Source organism: Bos mutus, chromosome 6 (genome assembly GCF_027580195.1).
Source record: "Bos mutus isolate GX-2022 chromosome 6, NWIPB_WYAK_1.1, whole genome shotgun sequence".
Lineage (NCBI taxonomy): Eukaryota > Metazoa > Chordata > Mammalia > Artiodactyla > Bovidae > Bos > Bos mutus.
The window spans coordinates 67,128,096-67,146,054 of NC_091622.1; the positions used below are offsets into that span (position 1 = coordinate 67,128,096).

Consider the following 17,959-nt stretch of genomic DNA (forward strand, 5'->3'; position numbering starts at 1 on the left):
TTCTCTCCCATACCCCTCCCCAGTCCCCAAGAGGAGTTAGTTGGATGGGTTGGCCTGCCTCTAGTTACTGCTTATTTAATTTGATTGTGGATTTTAATACCAGTAGCACAAATTGGAGTGGTGTCTGCAGAGTCGGGCTTCAGCTCACCCTCTGCCATTTGTGTTCTTGGTTTATCTTCTCCTGTGGTTTCAAGAATGTAAAGATTCCACAGTGCCTCCTCCTTATCTTGTCTGTCTGTTCACATGTCTCCTACTAACTTAACCGAAGTATTTGGGTGGCATTGTTTTTATCTGCACATAAGCCAAAATGAAAACTTGGAATCTTTTTGGTCACATTCTACTTTCTTCAAAGCTCTATAGATGTTAGAGCATTGTTTTTTTAGATTTACTGTCTGGGGACAGTTTGAGGGTATATTATTTTCCTAAATGCTTGCAGAAGCACTGCTCTTGTGGATTTATGGTCTAATGGAGAGGAAATAAATTATTTGTGATAAAGAGTGTACTATGCCATGAACTTAATCATATTTGTTATGTGTGTGCACGCGTGCTAAGTCGCTTCAGTTGTGTCTGGCTCTTTGTGACACTATGGACTGCAGCCTGCCCAGCTCCTCTGTCCATGGGACTCTCCAGGCAAGAGTACTGGAGTGGAGGAGTGGGTTGCCTCTTCCAGGGGATCTTCCCCACCCAGAGATCCAACCTGCCTCTTTTATGTCTCTGGCATTGGCAGGCAGGATTTTTACCACTAGCGCCACCTGGGAAGCCCCCTGTTTGTCATAATCTCTTCCATTTTCACAAGATTTGGGGAAGAGAAAATATAAACATACTTATATTTTCAAAGGGCAAAGGAGAAAAGGAAAGATGTATCCATTTGGATGCAGAGTTCCAAAGAATACAAAGAGAGATAAGAAAACCTTCCTAAGTGATCAATGCAAAGAAATAGAGGAAAACAATAGAATGGGAAAGGCTAGAGACCGCTTCAAGAAAATTAGAGACACCAAGGGAATATTTCATGCAAAGATGGGCACAATTAAGAACAGAAACAAACAAACAAACAAAAAGAACAGAAACAGTGGGGACCTAACAATAGAAAATATTAAGAGGTGGGAAGAACACTCAGAAGAATTATACAAAAAAGATCTTAATGACCCAGATAATCACGATGGTGTGGTCACTCACTTAGAGCCAGACATCCTGGAGTGTGAGGTCAAGTAGGCTTTAGGAAGCATCACTATGAACAAAGGGGGAGGTGATGGAATTCCAGCTATTTCAAATAGCTCATCCTAAAAGATGATGCTATGAAAATGGTGCACTCAGTTTAGTTCAGTTCAGTTACTCAGTCATGTCCGACTCTTTGCGACCCCATGAACCGCAGCACACCAGGCTTCCCTGTCCATCACCAACTCCTGGAGTCCCAAACCCATATCCATTGAGTCGGTGATGCCATCCAACCATCTCATCCTCTGTCGTCCCCTTCTCCTCCTGTCCTCAATCTTTCCCAGCATCAGGGTCTTTTCCAATGAGTCAGCTCTTCGCATGAGGTGGCCAAATTATTGGAGTTTCAGCTTCAACATCAGTCCTTCCAATGAACACCCAGGACTGATCTCCTTTAGGATGGACTGGTTGGATCTCCTTGCAGTCCAAGGGACTCTCAAGAGTCTTCTCCAACACCACAGTTCAAAAGCATCAATTCTTTGGCACTCAGCTTTCTTTATAGTCCAACTCACATCCACACATGACCACTGGAAAAACCATAGCCTTGACTAGATGGACCTTTGCTGTATTCAATATACCAGCAAATTTGGAAAACTCAGCAGTGGCCACAGGACTGGAAAAGGTCAGTTTTCATTCCAATCCTAAAGAAAGGCAATGCCAAAGAATGCTCAAACTACCGCACAATTGCACTCATCTCACACACTAGCAAAGTAATGCCCCAAATTCTCCAAGCCAGACTTCAACAGTACATGAACAGAGAACTTCCAGATGTTCAAGCTGGATTTAGAAAAAGCAGAGGAACCAGAGATCAAATTGCCAACATCAATTGGATCATCGAAAAAGCAAGAGAGTTCCAAAAAAACATCTATTTCTGCTTTATTGACTATGCCAAAGCCTTTGATTGTGTGGATCACAACAAACTGTGGAAAATTCTTAAAGAGATGGGAATGCTAGACCACCTTACCTTCCTCTGGAGAAATCTGTATGCAGGTCAAGAAGCAATAGTTAGAACCAGACATGGAACAACAGACTGGTTCCAAACTCGGAAAGGAGTACATCAAGGCTGTATATTGTCACCCTGCTTATTTAACTTCTATGCAGAGTACATCATGGGAAATGCCAGGCTGGATGAAGCACAAGCTGGAATTAGGATTGCCAGGAGAAATAGCAATAACCTCAGATATGCAGATGGAGAAGGCAATGGCAACCGACTCCAGTACTCTTGCCTGGAAAATCCCATGGATGGAGGAGCCTGGCGGGTTTCTGTTTATGGGGTCGCACAGAGTTGGACACGACTGAAACAACTTAGCAGCAGCAGCAGCAGATATGCAGATGACATCACAAAGCAAAGAGAAACTTTGCTTTGACAGAAAGCAAAGAGAAACTAAAGAGTCTCTTGATGAAAGTGAAAGAGGAGAGTGAAAAAGCTGATTTAAAACTCAACATTCAAAAAATACTAAGATCATGGCATCTGGTCCCATTACTTCATGGCAAATAGATGGGGAAACAATGCAAACAGTGACAAACTTTATTTTCTTGGCCTCCAAAGTCACTGCAGATGGTGAGTGCAGCCATAAAATTAAAAGATGCTTGCTCCTAGGAAGAAAAGCTATGACAAACCTAGACAGCATATGAAAAAGCAGAGACATTACTTCGCCAACAAAGGTCCATCTAGTCAACACTATGGTTTTTCCAGCAGTCATTAATGGATGTGAGAGTTGGACCATAAAGAAAGCTGAGTGCCGAAGAATTGATGCAAGGAGATCGAAACAGTCAATTCTAAAGGAAATCAGTGCTGAATGTTCATTGGAAGGACTGATGCTGAAGCTCCAATACTTTGGCCACCTGATGTGAAGAGCTGACTCATTTGAAAAAGACCTTAACATTGGGAAAGATTGAATGCAGGTGGAGAAGGGGATGACAGAGGATGAGATGGTTGGATGGCATCACCGACTGGATAAATATGAGTTTGAGCAAGCTCCTGGAGATGGTGAAGGACAGGGAAGCCATGGGGTCGCAAAGATTGGACACAACTGAGCGACTGAACTGAACTGAACTGAAATATAAACATATGAACTCAGTGCATCATTGGGAAATGGAAGTCACCCAGTCTCCACTGATGTAGAAAATGGGGGTAGGGACAAGTTTCCAGGAGGAAGAATTCACTCGAGGATCTTGGCTCCATACAGACTAAACCTGAACTAAGACTTCAGCCTAGAAATCCCTGCTGTTGGCTTTCACAGCTCAACTGGCTATCAGGTTATAGTCACTTCAGTCAGCCAGATGCCTTCTCCATGGCTTCTTGATATGCAGGGAGGTCCCTTTCCTTTGCAGATGCACCCAGGGACTCACATAAAGTTGTTAAGTCAACACTCCCAAGAACTCTGTATTTGATTTGTTTTCTGGATAAACCTGTCTGAAGCGGGGAACCTCACCACTTTAATTCTTTTCAGTTCTTTAATCCTAAAGCCTGGGCTATACTCAAATCACTTCATAAATCTATGACCACTGAAGTAGCCTTTCCCCATCTGCCAAAAATTCCCAAACACACATTTTTCACGGAGACTTTTCTTAGCAGAGCTCTTCCCCTGCAGTGCTTTAACACCATATCCCGATGAACAGAGTCAGGTGCTTGTGGATTTGGCTGATGAGGCTGAGATTTCCCTGTGCCTCGGATTCCTGGTGTGGAAAAATCGAGCTAACAGGATCTCTCCCAAGGCTCTGCTGAGAGAAAATCAAATAAAATAATGCATACGCACTTGCACAAGACCTGGCCCAAACCCCACCAATATATTTTATTACTTTCTACGTTGTCAGAACACAAGTGTTGTGTCTTGCTACCAGAGAGCCATTCCTATGAAGTCAAGCATCCCTCGCAACACTCGGGGTTGCAGGCTCTTTGAACAGTCTGTATGATGTATGTGCGTGCATAGACCAGCTTTCTCTCTCTCTTATGTGTCTGGATGTCCAGATTTCATTATCAAAGAGACAGAGACCATCAGAGAACTTGATCAGCAGCCAGGCACGGTTTTTTCTGTTTTTTTCTTCTTGTTGTCCTTTGTCAGGTCTTTGTTCCGCCCCTGGCTACACTCTTACAGAACCACTTACTGGTGATTAAAAGGAGGGACTCGACCGGCGAAGGCGGGGCCTGCGGGCGCGGGGGGCCCAGCGATTGGGTTCACCCTCGGGGGCTGCGCTTTCTTAAGTGCCAGCCAGCGGGCGCCGGCCAACCCTCCACCGCCCCTCTCCGGCCCCCGCCGCCCACTCCGCCCCACCACAGCCGAGGACCAACCGGCCGCCCCAGACGTCAGCCGCGCGCAGCAGAGCCTTGCAATTGAGTTCCGTTTGGCAGCTGCGGACTGGCGGACAGACAGACGGACGGCGGTGGCGATCGAAGGCGCAGGGAGGCCCGCGCGGCGGGAGGTAAGAGACGTCCGCAGGGCAGGCAAGAGCCAGATCCGCTGCCTCCCCCGACAGAGCCATGGACAGCACCGACAACGCCACCCTGCTTTTCGGCACCGACAATGGCACCCTGCTCTTTGGCCAGTCCACACTGCCCCCGGACAATTACACCTTGTCGCCCACCGCCAGCAGCCTGAGTCCCGGCCCGGACGCACCCCTCGCGCCGGCCTCCAGCGCCGGCCCCGGCCCCGTGCTCAGTGTGGCACCCGGGCCCGGAGTCAGTTTCAGCCCCGGCCCCACTCCGACCCCGGCGCCGACGGCCGGCAGCTTCGCGGGCGGCGCGGGTGGCCCAAGCCCGACCTTGTTCGCTCGGCCCGAGGCGGCCCACGAGCCCCCGTTCTGGGACACGCCGCTGAACCATGGGCTGAACGTGTTGGTGGGCGCCGCCCTGTGCATCACCATGCTGGGCCTGGGCTGCACGGTGGACGGGAACCACTTCGGGGCGCACGTCCGCCGGCCGGTGGGCGCGCTGCTGGCCGCGCTCTGCCAGTTCGGCTTCCTGCCGCTGCTGGCCTTCTTGCTGGCGCTCGCCTTCTCCCTGGACGGCTCGGCCGCCGTGGCGGTGCTCCTGTGTGGCTGCTGTCCCGGCGGGAATCTCTCCAACCTCATGTCCCTGCTCGTGGACGGCGACATGAACCTCAGGTACGGAGCTGCTTACGGTCCCATAGCCGTCTATCTAATCGCCGTCAACCGCGTTTACAGCCACGGGTTCAAGACCAAGGAGGGAGGAAGTAGAGGCGGTTAGCATGGTGCGGAAGAGCTGCAAAGAAACTGGAGATGAGGGTGATGTCCAGGCAGAAGAGATAGGGTTGGAGGGGAGAAGATCTAGATGGGAACAGAGGTGCTCTGAGGTCTGGGGGTCTCACCCCTAGCTCTCTCCCCACCCGCCCTGACTGTTGCACTGTCAGTGCAGGTCTGGGCCCCAGAAGACAAAGGAAACTGGGAAGTCTGAAGCCAGGACTCTCGGGAAATGTAAAAGCAAAATAGGACTGTTGGCTCCAATAAAGAAAGTAATCTCATATATAAGGTTGTGATTGAGGTCAGTCCAACAAGTAGTATCCAGCAGCTTTACCATGTCCTTCAGGGTGCTTTGGAGGATTAGAAAAGATAACAAAAATATTCCTTGCCCTCACAATCATCCAGAGGGTAACCAGTGCAGTAGGCTGCAGAAAGCAGAGAGCCACAGTCCTGAGATTCTTTTTATCTCTTACCTGGAGTTCCTATTTCAATTGGGCTTAGACATGCTGCTCTCTTGGTGCTCCCCTGAGATGAAGCAGGTTCACCCCTGACTTCAAACTGGGGGGCTTGCAGGCTCCCTCTTTCTCCTTTATCCAGTGTGCAAGCAAGGCTCTTTGGCTCAAAGCTGTTCCAACTTCTGTCCATTCCCTTTCCTGCAGTATCATCATGACCATCTCCTCAACTCTCCTGGCCCTGGTCTTGATGCCCCTGTGCCTGTGGATCTACAGCCGGCCTTGGATCGACACTCCCCTGGTGCAGTTACTACCCATAGGGACAGTGATCCTGACCCTCTGCAGCACTCTCATCCCCATCGGTTTGGGCGTCTTCATTCGCTATAGATACAGCCGGGTGGCTGACTACATTGTGAAGGTAAGGTCACTCTTCCCTTTGCCTCCTTTACATTCGTAGAGGGTCCTTGGTCTCCGACCCATGGCTGAAATGGTGAGAAGTTTGGAAAAGAAGGATAAGGAAGAAAAGGACTGGGCAGCCCTTGCATGGATAAACTTAAAAAATTATGCCAGGAAGATAACTTCCATCCCATCTTTTGGAACTTTAAAAATAACAGCTTTAATTAATATACCAAGGTTTATTAAAAACAGCATAACTATCAGTACTCATAGGTGGAAACAGATCATGAAGAAAAAAGATGACTGTGCAATTAAACGGCAACATGTTTTTCACTAAGAAGTCATGTATTACTAAAAATCAAAGCAGGTGAAGTAAAATTATTTTAATTGGATTTGTGCAGTATTTTAGAAATGCATTACTCTGTTCTTTAAAAGTGGAACTCTAATTCTGAGAAACTCTGTAGCAGATTCCTTTAAAATGTTTTATTAGTTTTCTAAAAGTAGCTTTACACTAATAAGACCAAAGGTAATTCAAAAATTACATCGTGGAATATAATAGAATACACAAAATAAAATTAGGTCCTGGGTAAATAATGCAGAATATATTACCATTACTAAATTTGTGTTTCTTTTTTCCTTCCCCATTGCAATATATCATATTATTTCTAAAGCTAGTGAAAGGATGAGATTTCTATTATTTTGTGCAATATTTCCAATATTGCTTTATTTTAAAAAAGTGATGCTTTTTGTAGCAGTAGAGATTTTGTAAAAATTGATTGGAGGAGAAAGATTTAAATATTTGTAAATTAAACTTTCTTTGAAAACTCAAAAATAGTAGTAAATAAGAGTAAACCATGAACAGGATTCTCATTTTAGGAAGTTAAATAAAGTATATAACTAATTACTATAAAGTGTATATGCAAATTCCTTTAGAAAACAGAAAAAGGCTCGCCCTAATGTTTAAATTATGTGGATTTAAGATGACATAATCTTTTGTGTTTTACTTATTTTATTTATTAAAATAATCTGATTATACAGAGGGGCTAACTTTAATATGAAAAATAGAGGGCTCTTTTCAGTACATATATTCAACCTTGAGTAAAAAAAATATGCTCTGTAATAAACATCTATTCTTTGAATGTAACAATTGCAGGTGGATTCTTTACTGTCTGAATCACCAGGGAAGCCCAATAAATATATATGTACATGAAAACATAAATATTTTAATGTTAAACATAATATACTATAGATTATTTTTGAGAGCATTAAGAACTTAATAAGTTTGATCATTAAGCTAAGAGTATTAATGTGATGCATTTACTATAAAACCTTAGGAATTCTAAGAGAAAGTCAATCAAAACCCTATTCCCATGCTAAAAATAGATAAATATATTTAAATAACAGACAATCCAATAACTTAAAGCTGGACTCATTTCTTAACTAGCACACTCATAAGATCAGCTTCATAATATTTTTATACTTTTGCAAACACTTTAAAATGAGTATTAAATGTCAAATGATTTAAAATGGTTCAAAGGAAATGATTCAGAGCCACTATTTTCACAATGAAGAATCAGATTTCTTGTCAAAGCTTTTGATGTAGACACACTTTGAAACTTAATATAAGAAAAGTTTTGATTGGTACATTTGTAGCATGAGTATCTTATAATTTTATTTCCGTACCCTTTAGGATAGATTTTTGACCAGCCCAGATAAATTTTGAATGATTTTTTAAAGAGTATATGCCAATCCCACAGACTCCAAAGGATTATCTTCCCACATACATCTATGAAGCCAGAAGCAACACTTAAATGTCTCTGGAACTGTTGTCTTCCTCACAAACACCCACCCAACCCTCTGCCCCACTGAAAAAAAACAAACTGCCAATCTGAAGAACAAGAAGAATTTCTAGGTTTCCATCTTATTATTTACAAGCCTTTCTTACTTGTATGAGTGAAATGTATCAGTCAGACATCAAGATGACACACTGTTTTATAAATTGTTTTGTATCTAAAATCTTTCTATTATATATAATAATTCCTAAGCACCACTAGAGACAGGTGGGAGGTTTCTCATCAATAGATAAAAAGGAGGGAGTTGCAGAACTACAAAGAATTCCTCACATCTTATGTTTACGTTTTTTCTTTTCTCTAACCTAATCTGAGTTGGTAATTGTTGGGTGTTACTAACAGTTCTCTGAGATATAAAGTATTTTGAAAGTTAAAAATATTGGACACTCAGTTGCATAAATTAATAGTCTTTTATCTTCTGTGTAAAACTAGAACTAATTTCTTATGGAAAACATGGAGTCCTGTTCAGGGGAAGTAATATCCATCTGTCTACTCCATTCATCAGACTATACCTGTTATATTGGGCTCAGTTCTAACCACCCTATTTTTAAGAGGCATATTTACAAATTAAAAAAATGTTCAAAACAGTCGGGCTTCCTAGGTAGTGCTAGTGGTAAAGAATCTGCCTGCCAATGCAGGAGATGCAAGAGATGCGGGTCCGATCCCTGGGTCCGGAGGATCCCTTGGAGGAGGAAATGGCAACCTACACACAGTATTCCTGTTGGGAAAATCCCACGGATAGAGGAGCCTGGTGAGCTACAATCCATGGGGCTGCAAAGAGTCAGACAGGACTGAGTACTCAGAACAAATCTGGACTCCAAAACAGAGTTACGGGATGGAGGCTGAAAACCTGGGACAATCTGCCCCCAGAGAAGAGTAATAACCTTCCCCTCATAACTGATTTTTAAACATGTGTAGGCTGTTTTTAGGATGAGTAGTCTGGTCTGTGTTGCTCCTGAATGTCTATCCAAGACAGTGGCTAGCAGTTATAGAAGGCACACTAGACATAAGGGCAGGTCGCCAAACAGAGCTATCTGACATGGCCTGGATGCCTCCTGAGGTGATCTACCCATTCTCAAAAATAATGTCAAAAACTTTTCATTATATGTAGGAGATCAGACTAGATGACTCGCCTCTTCCAAGAGTCCAGGGTCCCCTTGTTTGAATTCCTCTGCAACTCTTATTGTTGTCTTTAGGGCATACCATACTGGCATTGCACAATCTTAGTTCCCCCACCTGGGACTGAACCCATGCCCCCTGCTTTGGGAGAGCTGAGTCTTAACCACTGGACTGCCAGGGAAGTTCCACAAATTATTTTTGATGGCTTCTCTATTTTCTTTTACTAGATTTCCCTGTGGTCTCTGCTAATGACGCTGGTGGTCCTTTTCATATTGACCGGCACTATGTTAGGACCCGAACTGTTGGCCAGTATTCCAGCAGCTGTTTACGTGGTAGCGATTTTTATGCCTTTGGCAGGCTATGCCTCAGGCTACGGCTTAGCTACTCTCTTCCATCTTCCGCCCAACTGCAAGAGGACCGTGAGCCTGGAAACAGGGAGCCAAAATGTGCAGCTCTGTACCGCCATCCTGAAACTGGCATTTCCACCACAAAACATAGGAAGTATGTACATGTTTCCCTTGCTTTATGCCCTTTTCCAGTCTGCAGAAGCAGGGATTTTTGTTTTAATATATAAAATGTATGGAAGCGGAGTACTGCACAAGCAAGATCCTCTAGATGAAGATGAAGATACAGATATTTCTTATAAGAAACTGAAAGAAGAGGAAATGGCAGACACATCCTATGGCACAGTGAAAGCAGATAATTTAATTATGATGGAAACCACTCAGACTTCACTCTAAATATGGAGATACACAGGAGAGTTTATCTTGCTGAAATACTACTTCATATTTATGGTCTGTGGTAGTGTCTATGGTTTACATAAAGAACAACAGCTGGTTCACATCATTATACATGTAACGATTTTGATCTACCCACCATAAGGTTGCATTGGTATATTACCCAAGCATTTACATAAACTACAAATCAGTGTTGTGAAGTAACTTGCACCTGGGACTGCGAGGTTGCTGGCCTGAACAAGTGTGCTTTTTGGTTTTCACCATGACCAGTATCTATGACTGTTTCAAATATGTTAAACAGGGTCTTGGAAATGTAGAATTTTGATGCACTATCTTATATGAGTAAAAACATGCTATATTTGTAAAGCATAATTGAGTTGAATGTAATTGTTGTTAAAACAAAGTGTGCTTGCTCAGTTTATAAATACTTGACACTGTTAAAATTTGACCTGTATTCAGACAAATCCCCAAACAGGTCAATTAAACAATGAAATATAATATCTCATTGTCCAACCTGTTTCAAATCAGGGAAAAATTACATTAATGTATTTGATTACTTGATCTGATATCTATTTGTAATGAACAGCCGACATGTTTCTAGTGAACGAGGCACTTGCTTTTCAACTGGGGACTGGTTCCATCTTCAGCGTTTATGTAAACACAGTCTAAATCAGTTTTCCTTTGCAAAGTTTATTTGGTCAAAAAAATCTGTGGAACGACTATCCTCCCCAGAGAAGAGCAATCCCTGGTGGTACTTAACAGCACCTCCTGGTCACCATTTGAGATGGGCGGGGGACGGAGGAGGCGGGGAGGCGGGGAGGGAGTAAGTCTTCCAAGGGAGAAAACAATTAGCCTAGATACGATGCCCTAGAGTGCTTTCCCTATGCACTTACTGAAAGGGTTCAATGCGTAGATTTCTCAGAGCAACTCTGAGATGATTAAATAACATATAATCTGAGATCGTAGGTTATCAGACCCCAAGTAGTCTCCCCAAACCTTCTCATTTTTGCTCACTAGCCAGAGGCACCCAGCCTAGCCTCAGCTTCGAAGGCGGCGCAGACAATAACCGAGGAACGGCTATCACCTGGCTCGGTTAATCCGCGGGATGGTTCTGCGGGTATCTTCTTCACCTGGGGCAAGTTCACTTCCAGATCAGTTTTGCATCGCAAAGAAAGCTTTCTTTGCAGATCATCTTAAGAATATTCGTGCCGACCTCCGGGTGTGGAATATTCCCACACCAAGGTCGGGGAGGGAACCCTTCGGCGAGGAAGCTAGGACACCAGTGGGTGGCGGGAAGGGTGCGGGGGGTGGGGGTGGGGCGCTGCCCCAGCACAGCGCTGGCCGCGGGGGTGGGGCCCGCGTCCGACTGCCCCTGGTAGGTCGTCTATTTAGGGCGCCGGGGCCGACGGGCAGGCGGCAGGGGTACACTGATGGCTGCCCTGGGGGACGTCGTCCTGGATGGTTACCTGTACCCGGCGTGCGCTCTCTACTCGTACCGGTGCCTCTACCCGGCCGCCGCCGCCAAGGGAAAAAGCGGGGCGGACGAGGGTGGCTGGCGACCCCGGGGCGGGGGCTACCCTCCCGTTTCCTCCTCCTCTGACGGCGCGGCCTCGTCGTCGTTCCCGGGCCACGGGCAGCTGGCGGCCGCCGAGTACGTCCACAGCTACCAGCGCGCGCAGCTCATGGCCCTGCTGTCGCAGGTGGGCCCCCGCCCGGCCAGCACTCGGGACGCGGCGGTGCAGGTGAACCCGTTCCGCGACGTATCGGTGCAGTGCTCGCTGGGGCGGCGGACGCTGGGGCACAGGGCCCGCGAGTCCGGCCCGAGTCCGGATCCCGAGGGCGCGGCGGACGCGGGCGGCAGCTGCCCGGCCTCCCCGCAGCGCGCCCGCCGGGGCCCGGAGCAGGACAGCCCGCCGAGCCGCGCCCCGCGGCGCGTGCGTTTCCTGCGCACCCTGGCTGTGTACTCGCCCGTGACCTCCCGCTGCCTAGCCACCCTCCTGGAGGGGGCCGAGGCCGCGGCGGGCCAGCAGAGGCCCGGGGAGCCGGAGACTGAGCGAGGGCCGCCACCTGCGAGGCCCCGAGGCCCCGAGGAGGGAGACGGGTCGGCGAGGAAGGTTTCCCTGCAGCTGCAGCCTGAGGAGGACGAGGCCCAGGCCGCAGTACCGGCAAGCCGCGAGCAGCCCCCGCCCGTTGCCAGGGTCCCGGACACCGCTGGCGAGAGATCGTCGCCCCGGAGCCCCCAGCCGAGCAAGGAGCGCCTGCGCTTCCAGGTGAGACCCGAGTCAGCCCGGGAACTGGCAGGGGATCCCCCAGAGTTGTGTTGGCTCCCATCCGCGTCCGGGTGCCCGCCCTCGGCTGCTCTCGACACGTGGTAGCGCGCGCTCCCTTTACGCGCCGGCAAGCTTCGGTGCCTTTCGGTGGCTGCTGAAGTCTTTCTCCGTCAGCATTAAATCGAGTGTAGTGTGCTTGTTGCTATTATCGTAGAACTGCAGCTGCACAGGGGTGACTGTAGAAAAGCTCTTAACATTCTTATTCCGAGAGTATTTGCTGACCGCCAGAGTGTAGTCAGCTGTATACAGCAAATACATTGTACGCTGGATGATCCAGGATGGGTCTCAGAACATGAGAAAGTGAACTTATTGGCCAGGAGAGTCGATTCCCGTGGATCCCACTCTCTGTTTTGAATTCAGTGTGTTAGAAACTGTAACCATTGACTACTGGGGTCCTGGTCAGGATTTTACCTTGCATTTAAGACGCACCCCTATTCAGAAATCTGATGGTACTGCTGGAGCGTGCGCACTGCCGTGCATTGCTACCCAGGAGCAGCAGGCGTGGAGGGCCATGTGGTAGTTGCCTGAACGCTAAAGAGCTGGAGCGCACTGAGGGGTTGTAACCCAGCGGAGGAGAAAGACGTGAGAAATAGTAAGAGGCCTGGAGGAATCCTTCTGATATCTCCTCCAAGCCCTCAAGGCTATTTAGTCGGGGTCCGGGAAGCAAAGAGAGTGAAACAGATTTGTACACAAGCTATGACCGCTCCAAACTGTGTTGATACTCAACGTTTAACCTTCCTGGACTTGAGTTTGCTCACCTGTGAAAATGCTGAGTCTTCCAAAGTTCCTTCCAATCCTAAAGACCTAACCTGAAAAACTTGTCTGTAACTTGTTGCTGAGAATAACTTAAAGAATAAGGTAATACTACTTTTGTTCATATTGTGTATGAATTAATGGCTTATCCATATTTTCAACTCTCAGCACCATTTGGTAGAAACTTAATTAGCAACATAAAGAGCTTTTTTTTTCAAGGTGTTCACCCAAGATTATTTTAGGGTGCAGTCTTATTTCTTCTGTTTGACTACCTCATTTGTGTGTGTGCTAAGATCAGACCTATTTTACAGAAAGAAAAACCCTCCCTCCAGAATCCCAAGATTCAGGAACCCTGTATTTTTGGCTTTCCCCTTGCCTGTCTGCAGGAAAACACCTGCTTAGTAAACTGCTACTTGAACCAAGTGAATGTGGAACACAAACTTTTGTGGGCCCATGCTTTTCTATTCAATACTTGATTAAGCTATTAGCTTTCCTAACTGTTACCTTCTGGAGACCACCTTGAACCTGATTCTACTTTCCTCCATGATCTGAAGCAGAGTGCCAGTTTTAAGTATCAGATCCTTTCCAGGCTGCTTGAGATGAAGGCTGATTCTGATGGCAAGTTGGTTAAACTCTGCTGTTCTTTCGCTCAGTTCTTAGAGCAGAAGTATGGCTACTATCACTGCAAGGACTGCAATATCCGCTGGGAAAGTGCCTATGTGTGGTGTGTACAGGGCACTAACAAGGTAAGCAATGCCCTGTCACCAGCGTCATCCTGACGGAAGGTTCAGGAGGGTTTGGACTTTAAGTTTTTCCTTTGTCCCATCAGGTTTACTACAAGCAGTTTTGCCGAACATGCCAGAAGTCTTATAACCCTTACCGAGTGGAGGATATCACCTGCCAAGTAAATTGAACGCTTGCATTTTATGTGTGAACTAGATAGTGATGAGAAGGTTTAGGAGTAGTTTCTTGAATATTTTTTCCTAAGAGAGCCTAGATTCCCAGTGACCTGAGGTTTTGATTCCTTTCTGGAAGGAGTTGTAGAAATAATACTCAACTGGGAAGCCAGGCCTCGGTGATCGTTTCCTCCTGCTCTTGTAAACCTTGGTCGTGTGAACATCTCTGGAGACTGTCGTCTCATTTGCAACGTGGAAGAATGTTTGCTTTACCTGACACTCAGTCCAGTTCAGGAGAGAGTAAACTTAAAGAACAGAATACCTTTTAACATGAGGTAGTAGAGGCTGACGATTTTATGCAAATACATTTCATGAAGCATGTACCCAAGTTATAAGTATTTAGTAAAAATGCGAGTTTTTCAGAGCTTTCTGTTTTGCCTTAGTTCAGAAAGGAATGTCAGGTTGAGTGGTAACAGGTTGCTTGTTAAATGAGCACTGCCTTGTGATAATGGACTGTGATAATCAGAGAGGGAAGAACAGACTAGGCTGTTACCACACTGCTAGCGGACCTTGGCTTGCCAGTTGAGACAGCCTAATCAATGCCCTTGACTCTGAGAGTAGAGCAAGTTCTAAAGTAGAGAGGAATCGGACAAGGAAATCGAACTCACTCACAGCTCTGCTCTTGGCCCAGCAGCTGTTGTTCTGCCTTCTGCCTCAGCTTGAGGTCCTTTGCAGCAGGGAGAGGGCCAAGGTCAGCCACTGGTGCCGGGCCTGCTACTAGCTCCTGGCCTCACACCTTCACTTTTGTTGTCAGACTCCTCTCTCCTACCTGGTGGCTCTCCACCCTGGCTTCAAGGGTAGGAAAAGATTTCCTCTTAAAACGTCTTCAAAAGAAGCTTCACAATTCAGAATTGAATCCTATGCAAAATGGGAGCAGGAGCGCATGACGGAAGTGCTTCTGTTCTCCCATTCCTGTCCTTGCGGACAGAACCTTGCTTAGTGTGCATTCAGTTAGTATTTGAACGGACTAGAGAAACAACTTTGAAGTTCCAGGACATCACCAAGGGTTTATCTTCTGTATGCATGTCTCACTTTGATCTTTTTCAGAATTGTAAACAGACTAGATGCTCCTGCCCAGTGAAACTTCGCCATGTGGACCCCAAAAGGCCCCACCGTCAAGATTTGTGTGGGAGATGCAAAGGCAAACGCCTATCCTGTGATAGCACTTTCAGTTTCAAATATATCATTTAAGTGAATGGCGGGGGAAAAAAACCCAAGAAAACTGAGGTCCCACTGTGAATGTGTGCTGCTGGAGCAGAAAAGCGAGCTGAGCTTTTTTGCCCCCCATGTCCCTCCTCCTCTTCTGCCGCTCCCTCGAAATACTTCGTGAAAGGCTGTTGTTTGGCAAAACTGTAAAATAAAAGCATTGCAAAACAGTTGATACATTGCATAAAATCCATAGGAGAGCCTGTCTTAACGGTCTGTGCTTGTTACTTTAGCATTTGTCCATTGCTTATGGAGCAGCCAGGCTCTGAGTTAGGCTAGTCATTACTTGACAGTATGAAGGGGCTCACTGATGGGATGTTTATTGCTTGTAGGTCTGATGCCTATAAGAAATTAATTGAACAAAAAAGCCATCTATTAAAATGAGCATTCTTCTGCAGGAGGTGAAGGCAGAGCTAGGCCTTGATGTTTGAGGGGACAGGGGCGATGGGTAACCCAGTCGCAACCGGGAGTGGACGGCCTCCAGATTACCTCAGTGTAGTAGGTGCTGAGGGACAAAGGCTCTGAGAACCTGACTTGCTGACAGCGTCACAGATACGGAACAGATGTGGACTGGAATGGGTGGGGGGCGCCGAGGGCAGTTTTTAGATGTTAAATAACTTCAAATGAACTTCAGCTGGTAATGGAACATTTAAAAAAAATAAGGTCTCCTAAATGTATTTAAAGATGAAGTTGGAGGCAGCTTTAGCCTTTGTCATTGTGGACTTGCAGTTCTGTAGGTGGAAAGTGTTTGGCACCATTTAGCACTATCCTAACTGTGCCTAATAGCTTTCTGCTAGATTACCAAGAAAACACCGAGACCCTGGAGCATTGGTGGGGGTGGGGTATGACAGGAGGGATTCTAATGAAATCAGAGTTGAGAGCTATTGGTTTCCTGGTTACAGAAACAACATAATTGGAACCAGGTGCTAATTATGCCCTCCAAATTTCTAACCATCCTACTTCAGTTAACCCTTACTACCTTAGAGCAACCGTGTATATAGTGAGTCTGTTAAACATCTTGGATGCTTGTACGTAGACAAATATGGGGAGTAAAAGAAACTAAAATTGAAGTCTCTAGAACCTTTTATAGTGGGGGGAAGGCCTCTAACCCCATGGCCTGGTATTTGTAAAAATGCAGAGTCTTAGGCCTCTGTTCCTACTGAATCACTACCTGGAGGTGAAGTGTTTAATAAGCACCCCAGATGTTGCTTATGTAATTGAAGTGTGAAAACAATTGAGTCAGCCCTGCAGTTCCCATGGAGAAACATGGCTGTGGCCTCTGCCCTGTGTAGTGGGTGTATGCCCATTAATTTCTGCACAAAACTTCTGCTATGCACTATGTAAGAGCCCCTTAGCACCTGGTAGAAAACAAAAGGGATCTGACTTGGGGAGGGAAGAGAAGGCTTGCCTGAAAAAATGACACTACAGCTGAGCTAAAGTTTGGATGAGCTGAATTAGGCGAAGAGGGAAAGAAAGAACTTTTCCAGACTAGGCTAACATGTGCAAAGGCCCAGTGGTAGAGAAAGCCAGGAGGCCCCAGTGGCAGAATACACTGGAGGACAGGGGTGGGTGTGATGGCTGGCATCACTGGTAGGCCCAGGCTGGGGCAACTGGTCCTCGCATGTCATCAGGATCCACTGAAAGGCTTTAAAGCTGTGGTGGGGCCTTAGTGACAGATTCACCTTTAAAAAAAAAAAATCACTCTGGCAATACCATGTATCCTCGTAAACCCATAAGAAGTCGTGCAAAGATCAAATGGCAGTGGGGCCAAAGAGAAATGCAGGACGAGGACCACAAGGTGTGGCTGAAGGTGATGAGTTTTGTGTTAATGCTGTTAACTCATCGTGAGGTCACTGGTAGGTACACGGATAGGAAACCAATTTGACTTACATAACATGCAAGAGGTACATATTTACTCTAAGCATCTGATGAACAAACGAGGAACAACAGAAATGAGCCCTACAATGAGCCCTAGGACAAATTCAATGGTTATTAATACGGCTATTAATCATTCTTTAGGCTTAACATGGCCATTACTTTTCCCAATAGCGCAGTTAACCCTATTTTACAGTTGAGCAAAGCCAGGATCAGAGCATGTTTTACTTAGAGTTAGTGGCCTTTCAGAAACTGAACAAAGTGGTACAAGAACTTGTGATGAGAGTTATCGTCAGAACATTCTGGCAATGAAGCACTGTCAAACTGGATGTATAATTAGAGATTTATGTGATTTTTCTGAGAGAGAGTCTGAGAGGCTAGAAGGAAATACCCCAGAATGCTATTCTCTCTTGGTATCAGGGGAAGTGATTCTAGTTTTGTTCATGTTTCTTACATTTGCTAAAGTGACAGTTTTGAAATTTTGAAAATTTAAAAATGCCATAAAGTACAACTATATTGACATCGATTATTATCTCCTCTTGTATAGATTATGCTGGTGGATAAGCAGCTCTCAGAAACCAAAAGGAGGGATGGATGCTCACTCTGGCTCTGGTGAGTGTCCTGAGACTGTGTAACTGTTTTCTGAATTTATGATGGACAGTTGTGGGGGTGGGGGACACCACACCCTCCCCATCTTACACTACTAAAAGTAAAAATATGTTCTAAATCATGTAAACCTTTGGAGAAACCACAGTATCTCATGTTATTGTACAGACTTACTTTTAAAAATGATAAATTTAGCGGGCAAAAGAAAAAGGTTGTAAATGAACAAAAATTGGTTTCTCATTGAAACTAAATAAGGTGTTTAATAAA

The 17,959-nt window shown here is 45.8% G+C and overlaps 2 protein-coding genes across 2 annotated transcripts; both read left to right on the forward strand.

The window, feature by feature from the left end:
- Positions 1–4,606: 4,606 nt before the first annotated feature.
- SLC10A4 (solute carrier family 10 member 4) lies at positions 4,607–10,303 on the forward strand. Its single transcript, XM_070372940.1, has 3 exons — positions 4,607–5,316; positions 6,072–6,282; positions 9,457–10,303. The coding sequence occupies exons 1-3, from the start codon at positions 4,694–4,696 to the stop codon at positions 9,967–9,969; spliced, it is 1,347 nt and encodes a 448-aa protein (XP_070229041.1). The 5' UTR covers positions 4,607–4,693; the 3' UTR covers positions 9,970–10,303.
- Positions 10,304–11,396: 1,093 nt separating this feature from the next.
- Positions 11,397–15,363, forward strand: ZAR1 (zygote arrest 1). The gene is made up of 4 exons (XM_005897627.2): positions 11,397–12,236; positions 13,703–13,795; positions 13,879–13,953; positions 15,053–15,363. Exons 1-4 carry the CDS (start codon positions 11,397–11,399, stop codon positions 15,194–15,196), a joined length of 1,152 nt encoding a protein of 383 aa, XP_005897689.2. The 3' UTR covers positions 15,197–15,363.
- Positions 15,364–17,959: the final 2,596 nt, after the last annotated feature.